Source organism: Thamnophis elegans, chromosome 3, assembly GCF_009769535.1.
Source record: "Thamnophis elegans isolate rThaEle1 chromosome 3, rThaEle1.pri, whole genome shotgun sequence".
Taxonomy (NCBI): Eukaryota; Metazoa; Chordata; class Lepidosauria; order Squamata; family Colubridae; genus Thamnophis; species Thamnophis elegans.
In genome coordinates, this window is record NC_045543.1 from 85,828,813 (window position 1) to 85,848,754 (window position 19,942).

The following is a 19,942-nucleotide window of genomic DNA, read 5'->3' on the forward strand; positions in this document are numbered from 1 at the left end:
TTGGTGCACACAGTATATTCTCTAGATCTCTAGAAAGAGCTCAGAGAAGAGCAACTAAGTTGATTAGGAGACTGGAGGCTAAAACATGAACAGTTGCAGGAGTTAGGTATATCTAGTTTGATGAAAAGAACGACTAGGGATGAAATGATAGCAGTGTTCCAATTGCCACAACCGAGATAGGATGGCCATTTTTCTGAAGTGGTATAGGGTTTCCTGCTTGAGCAGGGGGTTGGACTAGAAGACCTCCAAAGTCCTTTTCAACTCTGTTATTCTGTAACAGATAACTTATCTGTGGATTCAGTATATACTGATCTTTGTAGAAAGGAATGACTAATACCAGATAATTCCAGACTATGTTGAAATAAGGAAGTAGCATGTCATGAAACAAACAGTTCAGAGAAGTCTGGCAATCTTTAAGTACTTTGTTAATTTTTCAGATTTAGTTCTGTTATGATTCTTGATTGAAGAAACAAAAGGCCATCCACTTTTACAAAGCTTCCTTCAATTTATTCATTTTGTTTTGTTTTGTTTCGTTTATTGGTTTTGTATGCTGCCCAATCCCAAAGGACTCCAGGCAGCTCACAATAAAATGGGGGAGGGGATAAATAAGACAATACAAACAATATTAAAATACACAACAGTCACAAATGGAGCGGGGCTGGATATTTCAACAGCCCCCAGCCTGCCGGAACAGCCAGGACTTAGTAGCTTTACGGAAGGCTGGGAGGGTAGTAAGGGTCCGGATCTCCACGGGGAGCTCGTTCCAGAGGGCCGGAGCAGCAACAGAGAAGGCTCTCCCCCGGGGGGTCGCCAGCCGACATTGGCTGGCAGATGGTTGCTATTATTCCCATAATAGCAACATTCTGAGATAAACTGGGCTGAGAGACATTGAGTAGTCCAAAGTCAATGATTTCCTTTGGCAGCGGGTGAAATTGAATCTGAATTATTTTAGGTTCTAGTCAAGGGTGAAATTTGACCAGTTCGGACCGGTCTGGATGAACCAGTAGGGATTTGAATTGGTTCTCCAAACTGGTAAAAACCACCGCTGGTTGGCCCCACCCATGCTGCCTGCTTGCCAGCTCACCGCTCACTCCTTCTGGCCACTCACTCTCCCCTTCTGGCTGTTTGCACCCCCCTCTGGCTACTCACCTCCCCTACTCATTTCTGCCCTATATATGTTGCCTTCACCACGTGGCCCAGCTAAACACCTCACCAGTCACCTTGCCTGCTCAGGAGCGGGTGAGGGAGAGAGGGAGGAAGGCATAATAAAGGGACAGACTGCAGCTGGCGGCTGCCTTCTGAGCAGCTGCTCTGTGAAGGGAGGGAGAAAAGTTCAGCTTCTCTCTGCTACAGCATTCAATGTAGCTGCTCTTCTCCTCCCTCTCAGGCTCATACACAAAGAGCAATAGCAATAGCAATAGCAATAGCAGTTAGACTTATATACCGCTTCATAGGGCTTTCAGCCCTCTCTAAGCGGTTTACAGAGTCAGCATATTTCCCCCAACAACAATCCGGGTCCTCATTTTACCCACCTCGGAAGGATGGAAGGCTGAGTCAACCCTGAGCCGGTGAGATTTGACTGCTGAACTGCAGTCAGCCTGCAGTGCTACATTTAACCACTGCGCCACCTCGGCTCTAGGTGCATGCTCGGCTCTAGCAAGCATGAGAAGGAGGCAAGAAGCAGCCAGGTTGAATGCTAGAAGACTTGGCCTAGTGAACTTTTCTGTCGGTTCTTGGTGGGTGTGGCTTGGTGGGTTGCGGTGAGTAACATAAAGTTGGCCACACCCACATGACCCCCCACCAACCCATGCCCACTAAGCCATGCCCACAAAACCAAAAGGAAAAAAAAAGAATTTCACCACTGGTTCTAGTCCAGTATCTTCACATTATATCAGACTAGCTCTATTATTACTAATTATTACTAATTCATGCATAATAGATTGGGAGTCAACCCTTTCCACTGGTAACTTCTGTTTATCTAGCAAAAACCTCATTATTGGAATTAGAAGGTTGGTTGGACAGAATAAGGCAATAAGGTACATTGTTTTTTTCAAATACAATTCTAATAAATATAATGCATTGTTGTTAATGAATTCTGTAAACAAAATAATTTTCTACTTTTGTCATATCCATAGCAGCAACACCAAGGCTCAGATATGGTTAACATTGGGATGAGAGCTCACTGTAAAATCTCACAGCTAAAGGCTAAAATAAGAGCTTAAAAGTATCCCCCCCCAAAAACCATGCCAAATTATTTATGCAGTATTTGTCAACTTTGGCAACTTTAAAGATGTGTGGACTTCAATTCGTGCTGGCTGGAAAATTCTGGGAGTTGAAGTTCATACATAAAATTGCTAAGGGTGAAAAACTTAGCACTTATAAATTTCTCCTCCAAAATCTATATGGAAAAATCTATGTAATCATGAGGTGACATGCTCAGTTTAATTTGTTTTTGTTAAATCTGGTTTAGAAAAAAAGATTATTTAATATCTTGGCTCTAAGATGATGTTTGCTCTCAAGAAAAAGAATTACCTTAAAAGCAAAACATTATTTTATGCCAGTAAACAAAAAGCTGGAGATATTAACATTCGGATCCTTAATCTGTTTCCTGAGAGTAAACTCAATTGATTTTAATATAATGAATGTTATCCAGGATAAAAGAATCTACTTAGTGCCTTTTATGTCCCATTGGTCTCCATGGGGGCGAATTCAACATTTAATTAATATATTCAAGTGAGCAATGCTAACTTTTTTATGTCTTAGCGATGTGAAATATTAATGTATTAACCTATAATGGAACCATCTATTTCAGTTTTATGAAATACATTTAATAGAAATCTACACATGTTTACTTCACAACAAAACCTACTATATTCAATCTTGTTAATGAGCACAGGCTGCAACTTTATAGTGAAAATTTAGGCATGTCATTTAATAGATTGGAAGTAAATTTAATCTTAATGTCATTGTTTTCAATCAGATTATTTGGTTAAAGAAGACTTCTGGGGGAGGCATGGCAAACGAAAGACTGCAACAATGGAGCCAATGTCTGGGACAGAGATGGTATTTTAGTGGGTTCAGACTGGTTCGAGTGAACCGGTAGCTCTAACGATCAGTTGGTTCTGCCCACCACCCCCCTGCCCTATCCTGTCCTTTATTTCCTGCTTTCTAGCTCATCTCAATCGTGTGACACAGCTGATTTCCCCCCTCACTGTTTTACTTTCTGTTGCTGACATGGAAGGTAAGCAGCTTAGCTTCTATATGTTCCATTTTCAGAGTTGCATGCAAGTGCACGCACATGAATGCTCACCGAACCAGTTGTTAAACTGGCAGCATCCCACCACTGGTCTGGGACAAAGACCAAGGACCAGTACATAGATCTGTTCCTTAAAACCTCCCAGTATAAGTAGAAGCTAGGTAATTGCTTACATGTGGTCTGTATGGTTGTTACTCATGAGGAGATGGTAGGATAGTGTTTTTTTAATAGGTTTGAACACTGTGGGGAAAATGGGATTATCCATCTTGCTCACAACTGTGGCAGAGCCTTTTAAAGAACACTAAGTTCGCAAGCTTCACTTTCTAATCACTTTTGGAAATTGCCTATTAATTATCTTAAAGCTATTTAAGACTTTTTGAAGAACAGCTTTGAACAGTTTTTATCAGGTGAGTTTATCTTCAATTTGAGGAAAATAAAAATTATAAGCATGAGGACTTTTGATCTAAGAAAGTTACAAATGAATGGAGGTTCCAGATAAATTTTAAATATTGTTTTTTACTATGTCACTGTGGAATTAATTATAAATTATATTCTTTATAAATTTCTTGTGGGAAACAGATTATTATTTATTATTGTAAGGCTTTATAAAGATGAACAATTTTATGAATTTAGGAAATACAGGGCACTGAAGTTCCTAATCAGAGGTGAAAAAAAATTACAGGCTTTTATTTACATTTACAAATTATAAAAAATGCTATAACACTAGAAATAGTAAGGGAGATTTTTGAAGAATGATGCCAGAAATTATTAGCCATAATGCCATCAGTATTAGTAATGATTAGTAACGATGTCTACTTCTATGGATAGAATATAACCAAAAGATTATTGAAGAAATTACAAAAATCAAAATCATGTACCAAAAATTGATTTACGAATGAAAAACCAGAGAATGTCTAGATGCTTTAGTGAATTCCCAAAAGAAACTAGCTGGTGTTTTAAAAATCAAAAGAGAAATACAAATGACAAACCAAAACAGAGACCTAGAGGATTTTTTAATTTATGAGAGAGACTCAATAAAGCTTGAAGAAATTTGCTAAGAAGAATTGAAGAAAAATCAATCCTACAACAATATTTGAATTAACTAAAGATTAAGTCTGTTAAAAATAAAAGGAAGGAATATATAGTTGATTTATTTCATCAAGGTTAATACAAGACATATTGTTACAAAGCTGGCAATCCAGAGTGGGATTCAGCTGGTTCGGAAAACCGGCTGTTAATTTTCTGTGCAGTTTGGCAAACTGGCTGATTGCACCACTGGCTGGCCCCATTCCACTTGGCCCCTCTCAGCCACTACTTATCTTGCCTTGGCCACTTGTCTAGAGTCACACCTGTGGCCCAGCTTCTCTCTGGCTACTCTCTGGTTCCTTGCCTGGTTCCTTGCCCAGGCCCTGCTTAGATCCACCATAGCCCTGCCCCACGGGGCGTGCACACAAAGTGGCAAGCGCACAGGGGTGGCGTCCCTGTGGACTGCTTACTGAGCACTGCCCTTCACCTAGGACACCAGCCCAGCCCTTGAGTGCTTGGAGCCTCATGTATGCACACCCAGAAGGTGGGGCTGATGCGCAGTGTGGATCTAAGGATGGCCATGGGTGGCACCAGCACCTCCATGCCCCATTTCCTGGCCTTTCCCTGGGACTGCCCCACCCCCACATGGGAAAGTCATATCCCAACTTGTGTGTGGAGGAAGGAAGAGGTAGGAAGGAGAGAACATGGAACCTAGGGGGCTTCTGCCTATCAGTGTGCCATGGGCAGTAGGAGATTGCAAGCTGCAAGGGCTTGGGGGGATGTGGAAGACAGGGCTAATCTGTGTGGTCCAAGTGCCCTGGGAGCTTGAGGGCCAGGCTGGACTCTTGCCCTCCACTTCCTAGGGCTCTGGGCAGCCTGTGCTGCTGTCCGGGGGTCCTTTGCATGGCTTGAGAGGGGTGGCAATACTCAAACAAGTGTTTGGCTCTCACCCTGGTCTCACCATTCTCTGCTGGAGACAATGGATCCCCCTGACCTGCCTGGACCACCACATGCATCCCCCCCTACAAAAGCAATATTGAGCTGGTCATGCGACATCACTCAGCCACACTCACTTTGGCCATGCCAACCCAATCACATGACCACATGACCACTTGGCCACACCCATTCACCCAGTCATTAGGACAGAGAATTGGTTGTTAAATTATTTGAATCCCACCATTATGGCAACTGTTTATTATTTTTTCTTGTTGCTGTTTGGACTGAAAAGTTGATGTGTTATGGATTTGTCTGTAAATAAGGAGTGGGATATATGATGTAGAAAAATTTGTTTGTATCCTTATACTGTAGGGGTGGAGAACCACTATATTTATTTATATCTATGATGAATGTTGAGAGTTACTTTTTTATATATTTCTTTCCTCTTTATTATATTCTCATTTTCTCTTTTTTCTCTCTCACATTTTTAATTTTTTCTTTCTCTTCTCTTTCTTTAAGTTTGTATGTTTTTAGTATTATAATCAAAATTTTAAAATAAAATTATATATTGAAAAGTGTATTTTGACTAAACATAGGCCTAATGCTGTAGGTTCTTTGAGAGTTATTTTCTATTAATTGGGAATAAAAATGTCCTCTGAAGCAATCCTGATTCCAAGATATGCTGAGAAAATTGATCTAGTACAACTGCATGGATTGGATCAGAATAAATCACTCCTGTTGACAGAAATTGCTCTCTACCACCATTTTTTTTCTTCTGTCTGGATAAAGTTAGCTGTTGGAGTTTTGTGACGGAGGTTCTCTCTTCAAAATCACTATGGTAGCCAAAATGAAGAGAAGTGACATTGCAGACAAAGGTTCTCCGAACTACTCAAGGTTTCCGGTACCAGTTTTCTAGAACCTGTCAGAACCCGCTAAATTTCACCCCTGGTATATCAGCATTCCCCTCTCCCCATTTTGAGTTCTTTGAGTCAGGGGGTGTATGACTAATGTCAAACCACCCAACCAGTTGGAATTGGTTCCGCTGATCCTCAGCCATGGCCATTCTGCCTGTGAAGTTTGGAAGAACAGTTTTAGATTCCACATGCCACTAATAAATCAACCAGATTATACCATTAGGTTAGTATTCTTTCTTCTAACAACCATATATTACATAGTTCCATACACTTTTGACAATGGAGATTATTTTGTTTGAATAAGAATAAAAACACTATTTCCTTTAATATTTGTTTTGGATTGGATAATTAATTTTGAATCCAGCAATATGGTTTTTTTAAAAAAAGACATGATTTGGGAAACTGTTATTCAGGCAAAAAGTTTAATGTACTGCCATAAATCACTTTTATAGTAATAATAAAATGGTGCTATTGCTGTGAGATTTTCCTTCAAATATTTATTTCTAAAGTCGGTTAGCAGCTTCTTAGTCATATAACATTTCTCTCTGTCATCTTTTGAAGGATTATTGAAATGTATGATTTTGAGAATCTCAATGTTTATGAAGAGATGTGCATGGTTTCTCATTTAGAATTGTCAACTGTTACCATCATAACTTTTAAGCTAATTGATTAAAGAGAATGATTATGAATCCCCAGTAGGGAATCACTCAGTCTATGAGAAGAGGTACAATTCTGTTTTTTTTCTACAAGAATATACTATTGAATAGCAATGGCAATAGCACTTAGACTTATATACCACTTCATCGCCTCTCTAAGCAGTTTACAGAGTCAGCCTATTTCCTCCGACAATCTGGCTCCTAATTTTACCGATCTCAGAAGGATGGAAGGCTGAGACAACCTTGAGTCAGTCAGGATTGAACTCCTGTCAGTGGGTAAAAATTAGCCTGGAAAATATTTCATTATAACCACTGCACCACCACGACTACTCAACCAGTCTGACCAGTCTAACTATGTCAATATCATAGTAAATATCCCAGTAAAAATTTCTTTATGATGTCCCTTACAGAAGAAAATTACCTTATATGGATTGTAAGAAGAAAAGATTGAGTTTTTGTATTTCTTGGTTTCCATCTTGGATTCATATAGATACTGTAATAATAGCAGTATATTTGAATATTCAGACTATCCTGAATATGAAGTTTTTGAACTTTATCTTACTGGATTTGGAGAAATTGCAAATGAAATATTTATTTGTGTGCCATAGCAAACGCATTTATCAGATTTTTACAGTTATTACCTGACTTTTTCTTCACCTTTCTCCTCAATATGTGAAATTAGATGTGACACAATCTGATCTGTTATTAAGCAATGAAATGGATTTATTATATATGTGTATATGTGAGAAAGAAAGTATAATCTCACCCCACTCTTAAGGCCCTAGAACAGTGATGGTTAACCTTTTTGGTGCCAAGTGCCCAAAGTGTGCGTGTGTGCACATGTATGCATGCGCACGTGCCCCAATCCCCAAAATACAATGCGAGCACCCCCTGTGCATGCACCCAGCCCCTATGCATGCATGTACGTTGCCCAGGCGTACACCTTTCTCCCCTGTGCATACTCCCTGCCCCCCATTTTGGCTTTCAGGTTGATGCAGGAGACTTTCCAGGCCCAAAATGGAGCCTTGCACGGTGCTCCCGTGCCCCCTTTTGGCTTCCCCTGCTTCCACAGTTTCTCACCCCAGCGCACCCTAACTTTCTACTACATTTTTACTGTCCCTCCCTTCCCTGATCTCCGCAGTTTCTCTACCCAGTGCGCCTTAGCTTTCTCCCATAGAGAGGCACCTGTGGAGGGGGGAACCTGCGAAGATCGGGAAAGGCACAGGTGGCAGAAATGGAGGAGAGATGTAGGGCACACTGGAGGGGGAACCTGCAGAGACCAGGAAAGGCCCCACCCCAGGCACATGCATGGCACAGACCCGAAGCCCCGCAGAGAGGGCTCTGTGTGCCACCTGTGGCATGCATGTTATAGGTGCGCCATTACAGCCCTAGGAGGTTGTGGAGGAGAAAAATATCTGAGATATTCAGCTTGCCTGATATCTCCAAAGGTGTCAAAATAGCTATAGCAGTTAGACTTATATACCGCTTCATAGGGCCTTCAGCCCTCTCTAAGTTGTTTACAGAGCCAGCATATTGCCCCCAACAACAATCCGGGTTCTCATTTTACCCACCTTGGAAGGATGGAAGCTGAGTCAACCCTGAGCCGGTGAGATTTGAACAGCCGAACTGCAGAACTGCAGTCAGCTGAAGTAGCCTGCAGTGCTGCATTTAACCACTGCGCCACCTCGGCTCCAAGAGTCAAAATTGCCAAAGTTGCAGTTGAAGCAACCAAGTCTTGCCCTTTTTATATGTTCATCAATGTTATACACAGTTACAAAGAATAAAGGCTTTAGTCACAACCATATTTACCATTTTGTCTGTCTTGAGCCCTACCTGCTGTTGTTTGTTGTCTTTAAATAATCTGTAGAAGATTCAGCTGCAGGTCTCATCAATTTGTATATATATATGATGATATTGCTGCCTTCTCTTTAGGTAGTACACACTATGAGGAAGGAGTGAGGATATTTACAATGTATGTGCAAAAAGGTCAAGTTGGCTGCCATGATGGTGAAATTGAAGCTCTCTCTGTGCCTTATGTTCCAGACATAAAAAGGGATGATGCTTCAACCATACTACCATGGTCACCATCTCAACATTTTTGGTCATAGCCTGTAGAAAGAAAGCAACTTATCTTTTTAATTATTTTTTTGTAAAAAATTAAAGTAATTAAACATTTGGCAATTACTGAGAGGTAAAGACATACTCATTTAGGAGACATAAATCTATTTTAAAACCTAGACATGGCATTGGCATAATCATAGAATTCTGTCATTCAAATGCCTATTCAGTAGGAACTACTGCGAATACCAACATGTAAAATATTGTTGTTTCACTGAGATAAAATGCAACAGTCTATTAAGCATAGAATTTCTCTGAGGGAAGAAATGCATGCAACAAATAAGAAATACTGAAAATGTTTAATTCTGAAGATGGCCTCATTTTAAAAATAATGGCTTGTGTAGCCTTATGGCAAATATGCAATATAGCATATTTTGACCTCATTCAGCCAGCAAAATATCAACTATAATTGTCGTCTATTTCCTCATTCAAATCTTTATTAAATAACGTTCTGTTTCTTTACAGCTAAGCAATTTGAAACAAGTGAGCTTTGTAGATGTATCAACAAACAAATTCTTTTCAATCCCAATATGTGTACTCCGGATGTCAAATCTGCAGTGGCTTGATATAAGTAACAACGGTCTGAGAGATCTCCCACAAGACATAGACAGGTAGATTTTTATATGGTTTTTGCAGTGACAGTTGGTTTTAGCAAATAAAGCATTGCCTGGCTATTTTGTCAACATTTGTAAGTGATTGGAAAACTGTCAAGCTCATTTATGGTAGAGTCACAAAGCTCCCGAGTTTACGATGTTGTTGAAAACAGGGCTTCCTTGTCTCCTCTTACAAAGCAATCTGAAACTGACCCACGATAATCTTCACTTCTCCCATCCTCAATTGCTAAGAATATACCCAGATAATATCACAAGCCAATCAGTGTTGTTCCTCAATATCCCTGTGGGATTCTGCACTGAAATCCTAGCAATTTTTCAATCAGGTGTGTTTCCCAGTATAGGTGACCTGGGCTGTACATTGCTATGATTGTTTGATGTGGAAGAACAAAGGTAACTTTTAGCCAATATATAAAGAGATGTTCAAAGAACAGAATAGTGTTCCTCTAACAGTGTGGAAAGTAAATCTAGCTTTGGGATTCAGAGAAGGGCCTTCTCTGCTGTTGCACCTGCCCTCTGGAATATATTGTTCCCCCCCCCCCCCCATATGACGTCAGCTCCCAACCCTCTGACCTTTTGTAAGAGTCTGAAGGCCTGGTTCTGCCAGTTAGTTTGGGGCCCCAATGGGGGAGCATCACAGTGGAGGTGGCTGATTGAGTAACAACAGATCCACCTTCCTCCCATCTGTAATTGGATAATGGTGTTTGTTCATATTAAATTAATTATTGCTTTTATACATATACATATATGTGTATATTTTTTATGATTGTAAGCTTCTCAGAATTAGCCTGTGGTAAGATGGGCGGTCAATACATTTTATAAATAACCAATAAAGGAGAATATTTGTAGCTCAGAGTTGAAATGAGGGATTACTGGTGTCATTCATACCTCTGCACCAACACTTAGCCACCCAAATGAGCATAGACTAAGTCCAAGATTAATAGCAGATCAACGATCAAGTAAACCATAACCCAATCAATAAACTGACAACATCCAACCAAAGTACTCCCAAGACCACCCTTACAACATGGACGTGGCAAGCTCTATAAACTGAGAACAAATCACATCCTTGCCAGCACTGATGGTGTTACCTAGTTTGGGTAATGAAACATTTGCACGAAAACCATCAAGCACAGAGAATACCAAGGACCCTTCAGAAAGAAAGAAAGAAAGAAAGAAAGAAAGACAGAAAGAAAGAAAGAAAGAAAGAAAGAAAGAAGGAAGGAAGGAAAGAAAGAAAGAAAGAAAGAAAGAAAGACAGAAAGAAAAAAAGAAAGAAAGAAAGTGTAGGCTGCAGAAATCCAGCTGATTGGTAGATGGTGACCTCTTGAGGTTTGAGTCCCTGGAAAATAGATTATACAAAATTGGTAGATCTATATTTATCAAGGGAAAATACCAACTTTACAGCAGTTTCCAAGGGAGACTTAGAAGTAAATTGTCTGAGCTTCTAAAAATAGATGCTGCAAGATCAATCAGGTCTGGAAGAGGTCCTGAAGGAAAATGACGTGGAAATATCCTTACTCAGATACAGTAGAATTTTGCAATTTACTCACAACTCAAGTTATGTTTTTGATAGATGAAGGTACAGAAATCAACCAAAGGAGTCTGTTGATAACATTAAAATGTGATTCAGAAGTCAGCTCTCTCCAACTAATATTTTCAGATTTAAAGCAATCATACTGGGTTTGCGTGTACACACATTTTCCTGTCTCACCCAGCAGCATCTAAGCACACTGTTAAACTTGAAAATTTGGGAAATTTCCTTTGATGAGTGTAAGAAAACAGCATCACTTGTTTTTCACAGTCCCACTTTTGCAAACCAAAAAGAAATGTGTAGGTAAGCTGACATTCATCAGTTTTTAATTAACTGCTTCATTCACTCCATTTTAATTTCATATTCATTACAGAAGTCCAAAACAAAAGGCAGTGGAACTATAAAAACAGTTTTTCTTGGGTGATTTATTGTTTGTACATGCTGGGTCTCATGTAGCATATTCTCCTACGCACCACATAAGTAGTTATGTATAAGTTATGCATAAATTGGAAACTGTGCAGAGATAATGGATTTAGAGGACACAAAATGGTGTTCATTGTCTCTGCCTTTCAAAAATTTGCATGTCAACAATCTTTCTGTTGCCACCAATGCTGAAATCAAACAGCCATCCCTACCTTTTAACCCAGGATAGAAGAAAACATCAAACAAACGATACTTTTCACACCCTGCAACTATTTTGTTGGTTTTGCGCATTCATCTTACTTTATGAGTTTGATTAACGATATTTCAGTTATTAATATGTTATATTACATTATTAAACAATATATTGATATGTATACATTTGCGATTCTATAATGTACATTTAATTTTGCCATTTTGTTAATTTTCTAAGGCTAGAGAAGTTACAAACTCTTCTTCTGCAGAAGAACAAGCTGACCTACCTCCCACAAGCCTTGGTCAACTTGCCAAAACTCAGTTTATTGGTTGTGAGTGGTGAAGATTTGGTTCAGATGCCCACAGCCATCTGTAACTCTTCCACTGGCTTAAAGTAAGTCAATTGCATTCAGACATATTTTCTTCCTTTGCATTTTATCTTGCTATTTGTTTGGATTCTGAAGTGGGTGTATTTTAATTAAAAGATTCCACAAAGTTGCAATACGTCTACCCATGCATCAGAGGTGGGTTCCTACTGGTACGGTTTGGCTGAATAGGTAGTAACTCTGGTGGACATGTCACTGTACAGGTTCAGATATCCTTGGTGACACCATCTTGATTTTCTGTTCTGCACGTGCACAGAATAATCTTCATTGAAACAATGTTATTTCCCCCCCCCCTTTTTAATGTGCACATGTGCAGACTGTTTTTAGTGCAAATGCACGTGTGTGCAAAATTTTTCAGGCACCGAACCGGTAGTAATGGCAGCAGGAACCCACTCCTACCATGCATTAATGTGAGCAAATACAGTAGTTTAATTAGTTAATACCACACATCTTAAGCATATTGGAATAAATACATGGTATGTCGTGGCTTGTGGATTATTCCAGTTATTCCCTTGGTTCTTAATTCCAGAATAGGCAGCTCAATATGAAACATAGCAGCTATGTCATAAACAGGAAGAAGGTAGGCTAAGACAAACATTTAGCATATAAGAGCAATTATTTGCATTTATGGTTTAGAGTGCAATTATGTGTCATCAATCTGAGAACCCAGATTGTTGGGGGCAATATGCTGATTCTGTAAACCATTTAGAGAGTGCTGTAAAAGCACTATGAAGCGGTATATAAGTCTAACTGCTATTGTTATCAATGCATAAAGTAAAATCTGTGTGAGCCTGGTGAATTGCATAATATTGTTTTTCCCAAATAAAAGACCACTCGGTCCATACTAGCAAAAGGTCCAAGGCCTCTGCCTCTGAAAAAAGTTCTCTTCTCACAGGCTAGTCAAAAATCATTAGGAATAAATGTTCCACAAAACAGAATAAGGAGGAATAAGGTGTATTGTTAACAACACACAAATAAGATTCTGGGTATTAAATTGCCCCTAATTGGCTGCTATAAGTTCGCAATAGTTTTTGTGTGTGCATGTGTGTGTTTGCTTTTTTTAAAAGTCACACAAATTAATATTCAATGACTGATGTGACATAAGCAGCTTCAGCGCATCAAGACACCTGGGGATACTTTTTTTGATTGAATGATTAAGCTTACACTTTTAGGGTTTCCTATGCTTGCTTCTAGAAAAGACACTTCTTAATTAATATTTCTAATAGATAATGAGTGTTATGAACACTGAACATTGAAGCAAAGTTTTGTTCACAGACAAATTGACTTTGCTCTGCAACAAAGTAGGAAGAAGAGAAAATTTATAGGGCTACAAATCATGTGGGTATAACAAGTAACAATTTGCTCCCGATAAGAAGCATTATATAACCTTTTCATGGTAATATGTCATCACCTTGCAGATTTATAAGCCTGAAGGATAACCCTCTCGAAACAACCTCATTTCAGGAGATTCAAGAAATAACAGAAAGTGACCGTGATCGTGAACTGTTTGAAAAAGAATTTATGAAAGCCTACATTATGGATATACAAGAGAGAGGTACGGATGCATCAAAATGAAACTCCAAGCTAATTTTCTTTTCATTCTAACTGATTTTCTGGACACATTTTAGAAAACATTGAATTGTATATGCCTATTCGTTCCATGTTAAGCATTTCACGAGGAACCTGGAATTTGGTAGAGACAACTAAGCATTATGGGGAGGGAGAGTACATACCCACAATCCAGCTGTCTGCTAAATTGAGGAATCTGTCAACTACAGCACTACAGACATTTCAGCCTCGACTAAAAATGAAGAAATACAATAATTGTATTGGAAGTCAGCATAGCAATGCCATGTTTCTATTTTTAAAAAGAGAACCACTTTCTAACTGTTATGATAGAAAAGTGCACCCAGCAACTCAGAAAGGAAGGTGAGGCCAATTTGAGAAGGTTTCCCTTTTCTCTCTAGCATCTAACATGCTCCCTTATAGTAAAGCAAGTGTTATCCTCTTGCTTAATTCCTGACAGATCATTTTATTTCCATATCTGCTGACAATTACAGAATGAATATTAAAGCAACTTCACAGAAGTGATGGTTTTCCAATTTTACTTTTGCCCTCCTCACCGTCCATTGTCTTCTTTTAAACCATGTAATCAAAAATAAAAAAGTTGCTACTCCCCCCCCCCCCTTATGCCTTTAATAGAATGACACACAGAAATTAAAAAGGTTAAGTTTTTTCATTCATGGAAAATGTATCTAGAAAGCACTTCACATTGTGCCAGGGTTCTTTTGAAATCAGAAGGGCAGATCCAATAAAATTGATAGAATGAGCTATTGATCCATGATAAGTGATGAAGATAGAAACCTCAACTCCTGACATTTTTGTCTGTCCATTGCCATTCATTATAGAAAATTGATGCACATATCAAACAATATTCACAGTTATATTTAAGCGTAGGGAATAAGCTTCAACATCTGCTCTCTCTTCATTGATTGATGAAAATTTCAGTAAACCGCATGGGGAAAAAACCCACTACCAATGAAAATTAAACTAAGGTGAAGGTTAGGTCTCCTTGGAGTCAGGGCAGAACAATAAATTGTTAGAGTTTCTCTAAGAAATGCACAGTGATTGCTTACAGTTTGGACTTGTTTGTAGACCGCATTAAAGTACACAGGAAAATTGCTTTGCAAATGAAAATGAAATTAGGTCATGGTTAGGGTTAGAATTAGGATTAGTGTTAGGATTAGAATTAGATCTCCTTGGAGTCAGGACTGAAAACAGATATCAGTGATAGATTCTTAGACGTTCTCTAAGGAAAGTGATGGTGACAGCTTTTCTTTGGAGTTGTTTATGAACCACAATAAGATACATGGAAAAATCACAATGCCAATAAAAATGAAACTAGGTTGGATAGTGAATATTGTCTTTGGGTAGGGGTAGGATTAAGTTTAGGATTAGGTCTCCTTGGATCAGGGACAGAAACTAATGTCAGGAATAGATTCTTAGAAATTCTGCAAGGAAGATGCTCATTTAGACTAGTTCAGGGGTGTCCCGTGGGCCAGATGTGTCATATGCAGGCCATGCCCAGCCAGCTCCATGAAGGGAAAACAGTCATGAAATGTCATGTGACGACAATGTGATGCTGTGAGTTTGACACACAGACTAGTTTGTGGACCACAGTAAAATTCATGAGAAATCCAATTGGTGAACAAAATTAAACTAGGGTTAGGGTTAGGGTTAGTGTGAGGATTAGTCTTAGGTCTCCTTGGAGTCAGGGCAGAAAAGTGATGCCAAGGATAGATTCTCAGTGGTTCTCTAAGGCAAGTGAAAGTTAAAATCTTTTCGTTCAGACTTGCAAATATATTGCAATTAAATATGTGGAAAATCCCATTGCAAAACAAAACTAAACTAGGGTTAGGTTATGGATAAGCTACAGTTAGGGTGTGGGGTCCTTGAAGTCAGGGCAAAAAATTACGATCAGGGATTGATCCATAGTGACTTGGCAAGGAAAGCTTCAGTTAAAACTTTTTGTTCAGACTTTTAAATACATGGGAAAATTCCATTGACAATGACAATGGCACTATAGTTGGGTTAGGTTTAGGTTTAGGGTTAGGGTTAGGTCCCCTTAGAGTCAGGACCAAAAATTAATGTCTGGAATAGATTCTTAAAAGTTATCTAAGGAAAAAGGAGGTGAAAGCTTTTTGTTTGGGTTGTGTACTACTTTATAATACATGGGAAAACCCCATTGCCAATGACCATTAAACTAGATTGGATTAGTTATGGGGGTGGAATTAGGGTAAGGTCTCCTTGGAGCCTGGGCTGAAAACTAATGTCAGGGACAAAATTTTATTGGCTCTCTAAGGAAAGCAAAAGTTAAAGCTTTTCATCCAGGCTTGTATATATATTGCAGTCAAACACATGGGAAAATTCCATTGCCAATGAAAACTAAACTAGGGTTAGGTCATTGATAGAATTAGAGTTAAGATTAGGTCTCTTGGGAGTGGGGGGGGAACTAACATCAGAGATAGATTCATAGCAGTTCTACAAGGAAAGGATCAGTTAAATATTTTATTTTGGACTTGCTTATGGAAAATACATGGGAAAATTCCATTGCCAATGAAAATGAAACTATGGTTGGGTTGCCAGTAATATTTTCTTAAATGTTATTTAAGGAAACAATTATAGCTTTTTGTTTGGACTAGTTTATGGACCATCTCAGATTTGTGTTCATCCAGAAGAAGCATGTTTCTTCTAGTAGTAGAAGAGATTTCTCTCCATTTACCATAGTTGATTTTGTATCATCCTAACTTCCTTTAATCTGTTAGTTTTTGAATCAGGATGTTTGTTTGATGTAGACATAAATCTACATTTATTTTGTTTTGTCAGAAGTTGCCTAGAGCACAAATGTTAAGATATTTGTTTTTATTCCCATTTAGTCAAACTGTGCCATAAGTGCTTACCAATCATTGTCATTTTTAGAGCAAATAGATTATTTACGCAATAGGAAACTAAATATTTACTCCAGCTGGGAGCCATTGAGGGAAGGAAAGGAGCTGACAAATGGATTACAAAGTGATAGTATAAGGCAGAACCTTTTTGGATAATGATCAGGAAGGTCATGTGTATAGTTGTGAGTGTCAGGCCACAAGCTATCTGGTATAACAAGCATGTTATAGACTTTATAGAGCCAAGGTGGCGCAGTGGTTAAATGCAGCACTGCAGGCTACTGCTAGATCAGCAGGTCAGCGGTTCAAATCTCACCGGCTCAGGGTTGACTCAGCCTTCCATCCTTCCGAGGTGGGTAAAATGAGGACCCAGATTGTTGGGGGCAATATGCTGACTCTCTGTAAACCGCTTAGAGAGGCCTGAAAGGCCTATGAAGCGGTATATAAGTCTACTGCTATTGCTATTGCTATTTATTGTGGCTGTTCAAAGAAACTAATCTAAGTCCAGGAACCTAAAAGGATATAAACAGAAATGGGGAATGTTCCTTCAAACTATTAACAAGATACAACATGCTATCATAAAATAAAGAATGAGTCTAAATAAGGGCTTAAATTGCCTTAGTGACTGACAGTGTCCTGTTTGCTTTATGCTGTAATAAGGTTGGCTTGATTTTAGCGAACTTGTTAAATTCGCTAAAGATCAGAGATACTAAGGCCAGTAAATTGTGGTTCAGTGTGTTAAAAACATTCATCTTACCATAGTTAATTCAATAAACCAGGGATTTGCATAATAAGTAAACCCATCTAATAAAAAGGCCCTGAATGCCTGAACAAATGGCACCAGTTGTTTAACTTGGATAAGGGAGGAACATTCAGGTCATGTTGCCTCTGAGTTGATTTCAGTGGGATGAAATGGAAAAGGGATGAGATGGGGAGGAAACTATGGACTGTAATAAAACAGAGAGAAGAAAAAAATAATGAAAAATAGGAATGGGACAAAAAGAGAGAGAGGGGAATGGAGTAGCTCAGAGACAAGAGGGTATTAAAGTGGTCTTGATTGAGGTTTGTTGAAGATGCTTAATTTCCTGTATTAAGCACTGAGATAGACAAAAGTCAAGTCCAAAAATGTTAGAGCAGGGTTGTCAAACTCGCAGCCCATTGTCCGGATGCATCATGCACTGGCCACGTCCACGCCTGGTTTAGTGAAGGGGGGAAAAGTAGCAATACATCACAATATGCTGCTGTGATGACAAGTTGAACACCCCTGTGCTAGAGAATTCCTGGAAGCCTGGCACTCAGACAAATCAGCCACCAACAGGCACATATGTATAAACAACATCTACATACTATACAAAATAGATAATCAAAAAGCTAAAAAGGAAATAAGACCAAAACATCTCCTTGCCAGCAATCAACACTCAGATTGAGATAAGCAGAGATAAACACCAACATTAATTCTAGACCAGCAATCAAGAAGTAAACAAAACCCCAATCAAGGAACTACCACTCTGACAAATGTCAAGCGACAGCCTAATGAAGAAATTACCAAGAAAACTTCCATCAACATTGACAGGGCAAGCAAACTCCACTGTCTTCTAACACTGATGATGTTACCTAGTTGGGTAATGAAATGTCTGCAAAAAATATCCAAGCTCAGAGAGCACCAAGGATCCCATAGGCTATCAGGACCAATCCACAGCCAATCCAAACATTTTCTCTTTCTCTCATGTACCAATGATTGGTTCATAGCATAAATTCCAATCTTGAATTCAACAGTTACAGGAAACAGAATGGAAAGCAAAAAAGAAAACTACAGTATAGCAGAAAAAGAGCCCTATTTAGTTCTTTGGCAGCAACAGTAGAATTGCCTTGTTACTGGAAGTTAATACCTGTGAATAAAATCATTTTACTAGCTTCTTGATATTTAGAAGAGGCCAATAGAACACAAGTAGCAGAAAGGCTTATTTGAAGGCAGTGGGGAACTTGCCTGGTATGGGGGAAAGAGCAGAAGATGTCTTGGGTCTTACCAGGCTAAATCATACATAGAGCCTATTTTAATGCATTTCTCATACTTTATCCCAAGTCAGGATCTGGGAATCATTTCACATGCAAAAATGCTGAAATTTACAAGATTGGGATGTTTATTAATTTATTAAAAACAATTGGTGGTTCTGGGAATTATTTGCATATTTTAGAGAAGGGGGTGTGATTTATCACCCCTGCAACATTTTTAAACATTTTCTTGCATGGTCCCTTGTTGCATGTATTTTTGGTCTATCTTATACTAGATTACACTGAATTTTATGCATCCATTAGAGACTCAGAAGCATCTCCCTTTTGTTCCAACACATTATTTCCTGTGAACACGTTGTATTTCGATCAAGAATAGTATTAAAAATAATGGGATTTTTCTATTTAAAATGGTACATGCATTTCAGTGAAACGATTCATAATATGAAAATTAGTTTTGAACAAAAGAGATGGATTCTTCCAGCTATATTAGAAACTTGGCTTTAATATCTGCCTAATTGTTTTCAAAAAGTTACGCTATCCACAAAATGACCAGTTAATACGGTATATTTATACTTTGTCTTTACAGAGATTGTTCCTTGCTATACCACAAAAGTATCGCTTAGCATCCAAATATGAACAGCGGAATTTCTATAAACAGGAACTCTGTAAAGACTTATTTCTGCCAGATGAATTAGAAACCATCCTCAGCACACAGTAGCAACAAAAGCTCTTTTTAAGAAGAAAAGAATCAACTATCAATAATAACAGAAGTTGACGCATAATGGAAGATTTAAATGACTGGGTGGGCATATGATAGTTGCAATCATACATAGCCATGACTGCATTCACTTTGCAAAATGTTTCTGTTAATGAAAAAAAGGATGTGATTATACTTATATGAAAAATGTAGAAAGATTAAGTTATAAGGCATATGTTCTAATGGGTTTTTTCCCAAATGAAACAATAGACATTCTGATTTCTTCCTATCCCATCATCAGGGATAGACATTTGAGTCATGTGATCCACTGGAGAATTATCAGACTCAAAGTGTCATTAACTGTGCTACTCTATGCATGTTTACTCAGTTTCCTCTCTGCACTGCACTGCCAGGAAAGTAAACCTATTCCCTGGATTCATTACATCTATTGTAGATCCGATCTTTCACCTTGGAGTTCAAAGTGGTTGCAGGGTTGAGTAATTGGATCTATACCATCTGGTGAGACAGATCCCTCTGACACATAGTGATTAGCCCTAAAATCACCCACTGATCTTCATGGAATGTAGACCTCAATCTAGATCACTCTATTTGCAGTTCAACAACTTAATTACATTTTTAGATGGGACAAAAGATTTGCAGATAATATATTTTACATACTTTATATTTTAGATTTTTTTTTACATATTTTACAGTGGTTGCCCAGGGATTGTTTAG

General features: G+C 38.6%; 1 protein-coding gene across 1 annotated transcript in view; it reads left to right on the plus strand.

Moving 5' to 3' along the window:
• The window catches only part of LRRC2 (leucine rich repeat containing 2), a 66,944-nt gene extending 47,611 nt beyond the window's left edge, over positions 1 to 19,333 (plus strand). Inside the window, exons 5-8 of the mRNA XM_032214726.1 lie at positions 9,372 to 9,517; positions 11,905 to 12,060; positions 13,471 to 13,607; positions 19,097 to 19,333. Coding sequence (XP_032070617.1) covers positions 9,372 to 9,517; positions 11,905 to 12,060; positions 13,471 to 13,607; positions 19,097 to 19,146 — 489 coding nt within the window. The 3' untranslated portion in view covers positions 19,147 to 19,333. The remainder of the gene's footprint in view (positions 1 to 9,371; positions 9,518 to 11,904; positions 12,061 to 13,470; positions 13,608 to 19,096) is intronic.
• The last annotated feature ends 609 nt before the right edge of the window (positions 19,334 to 19,942 follow it).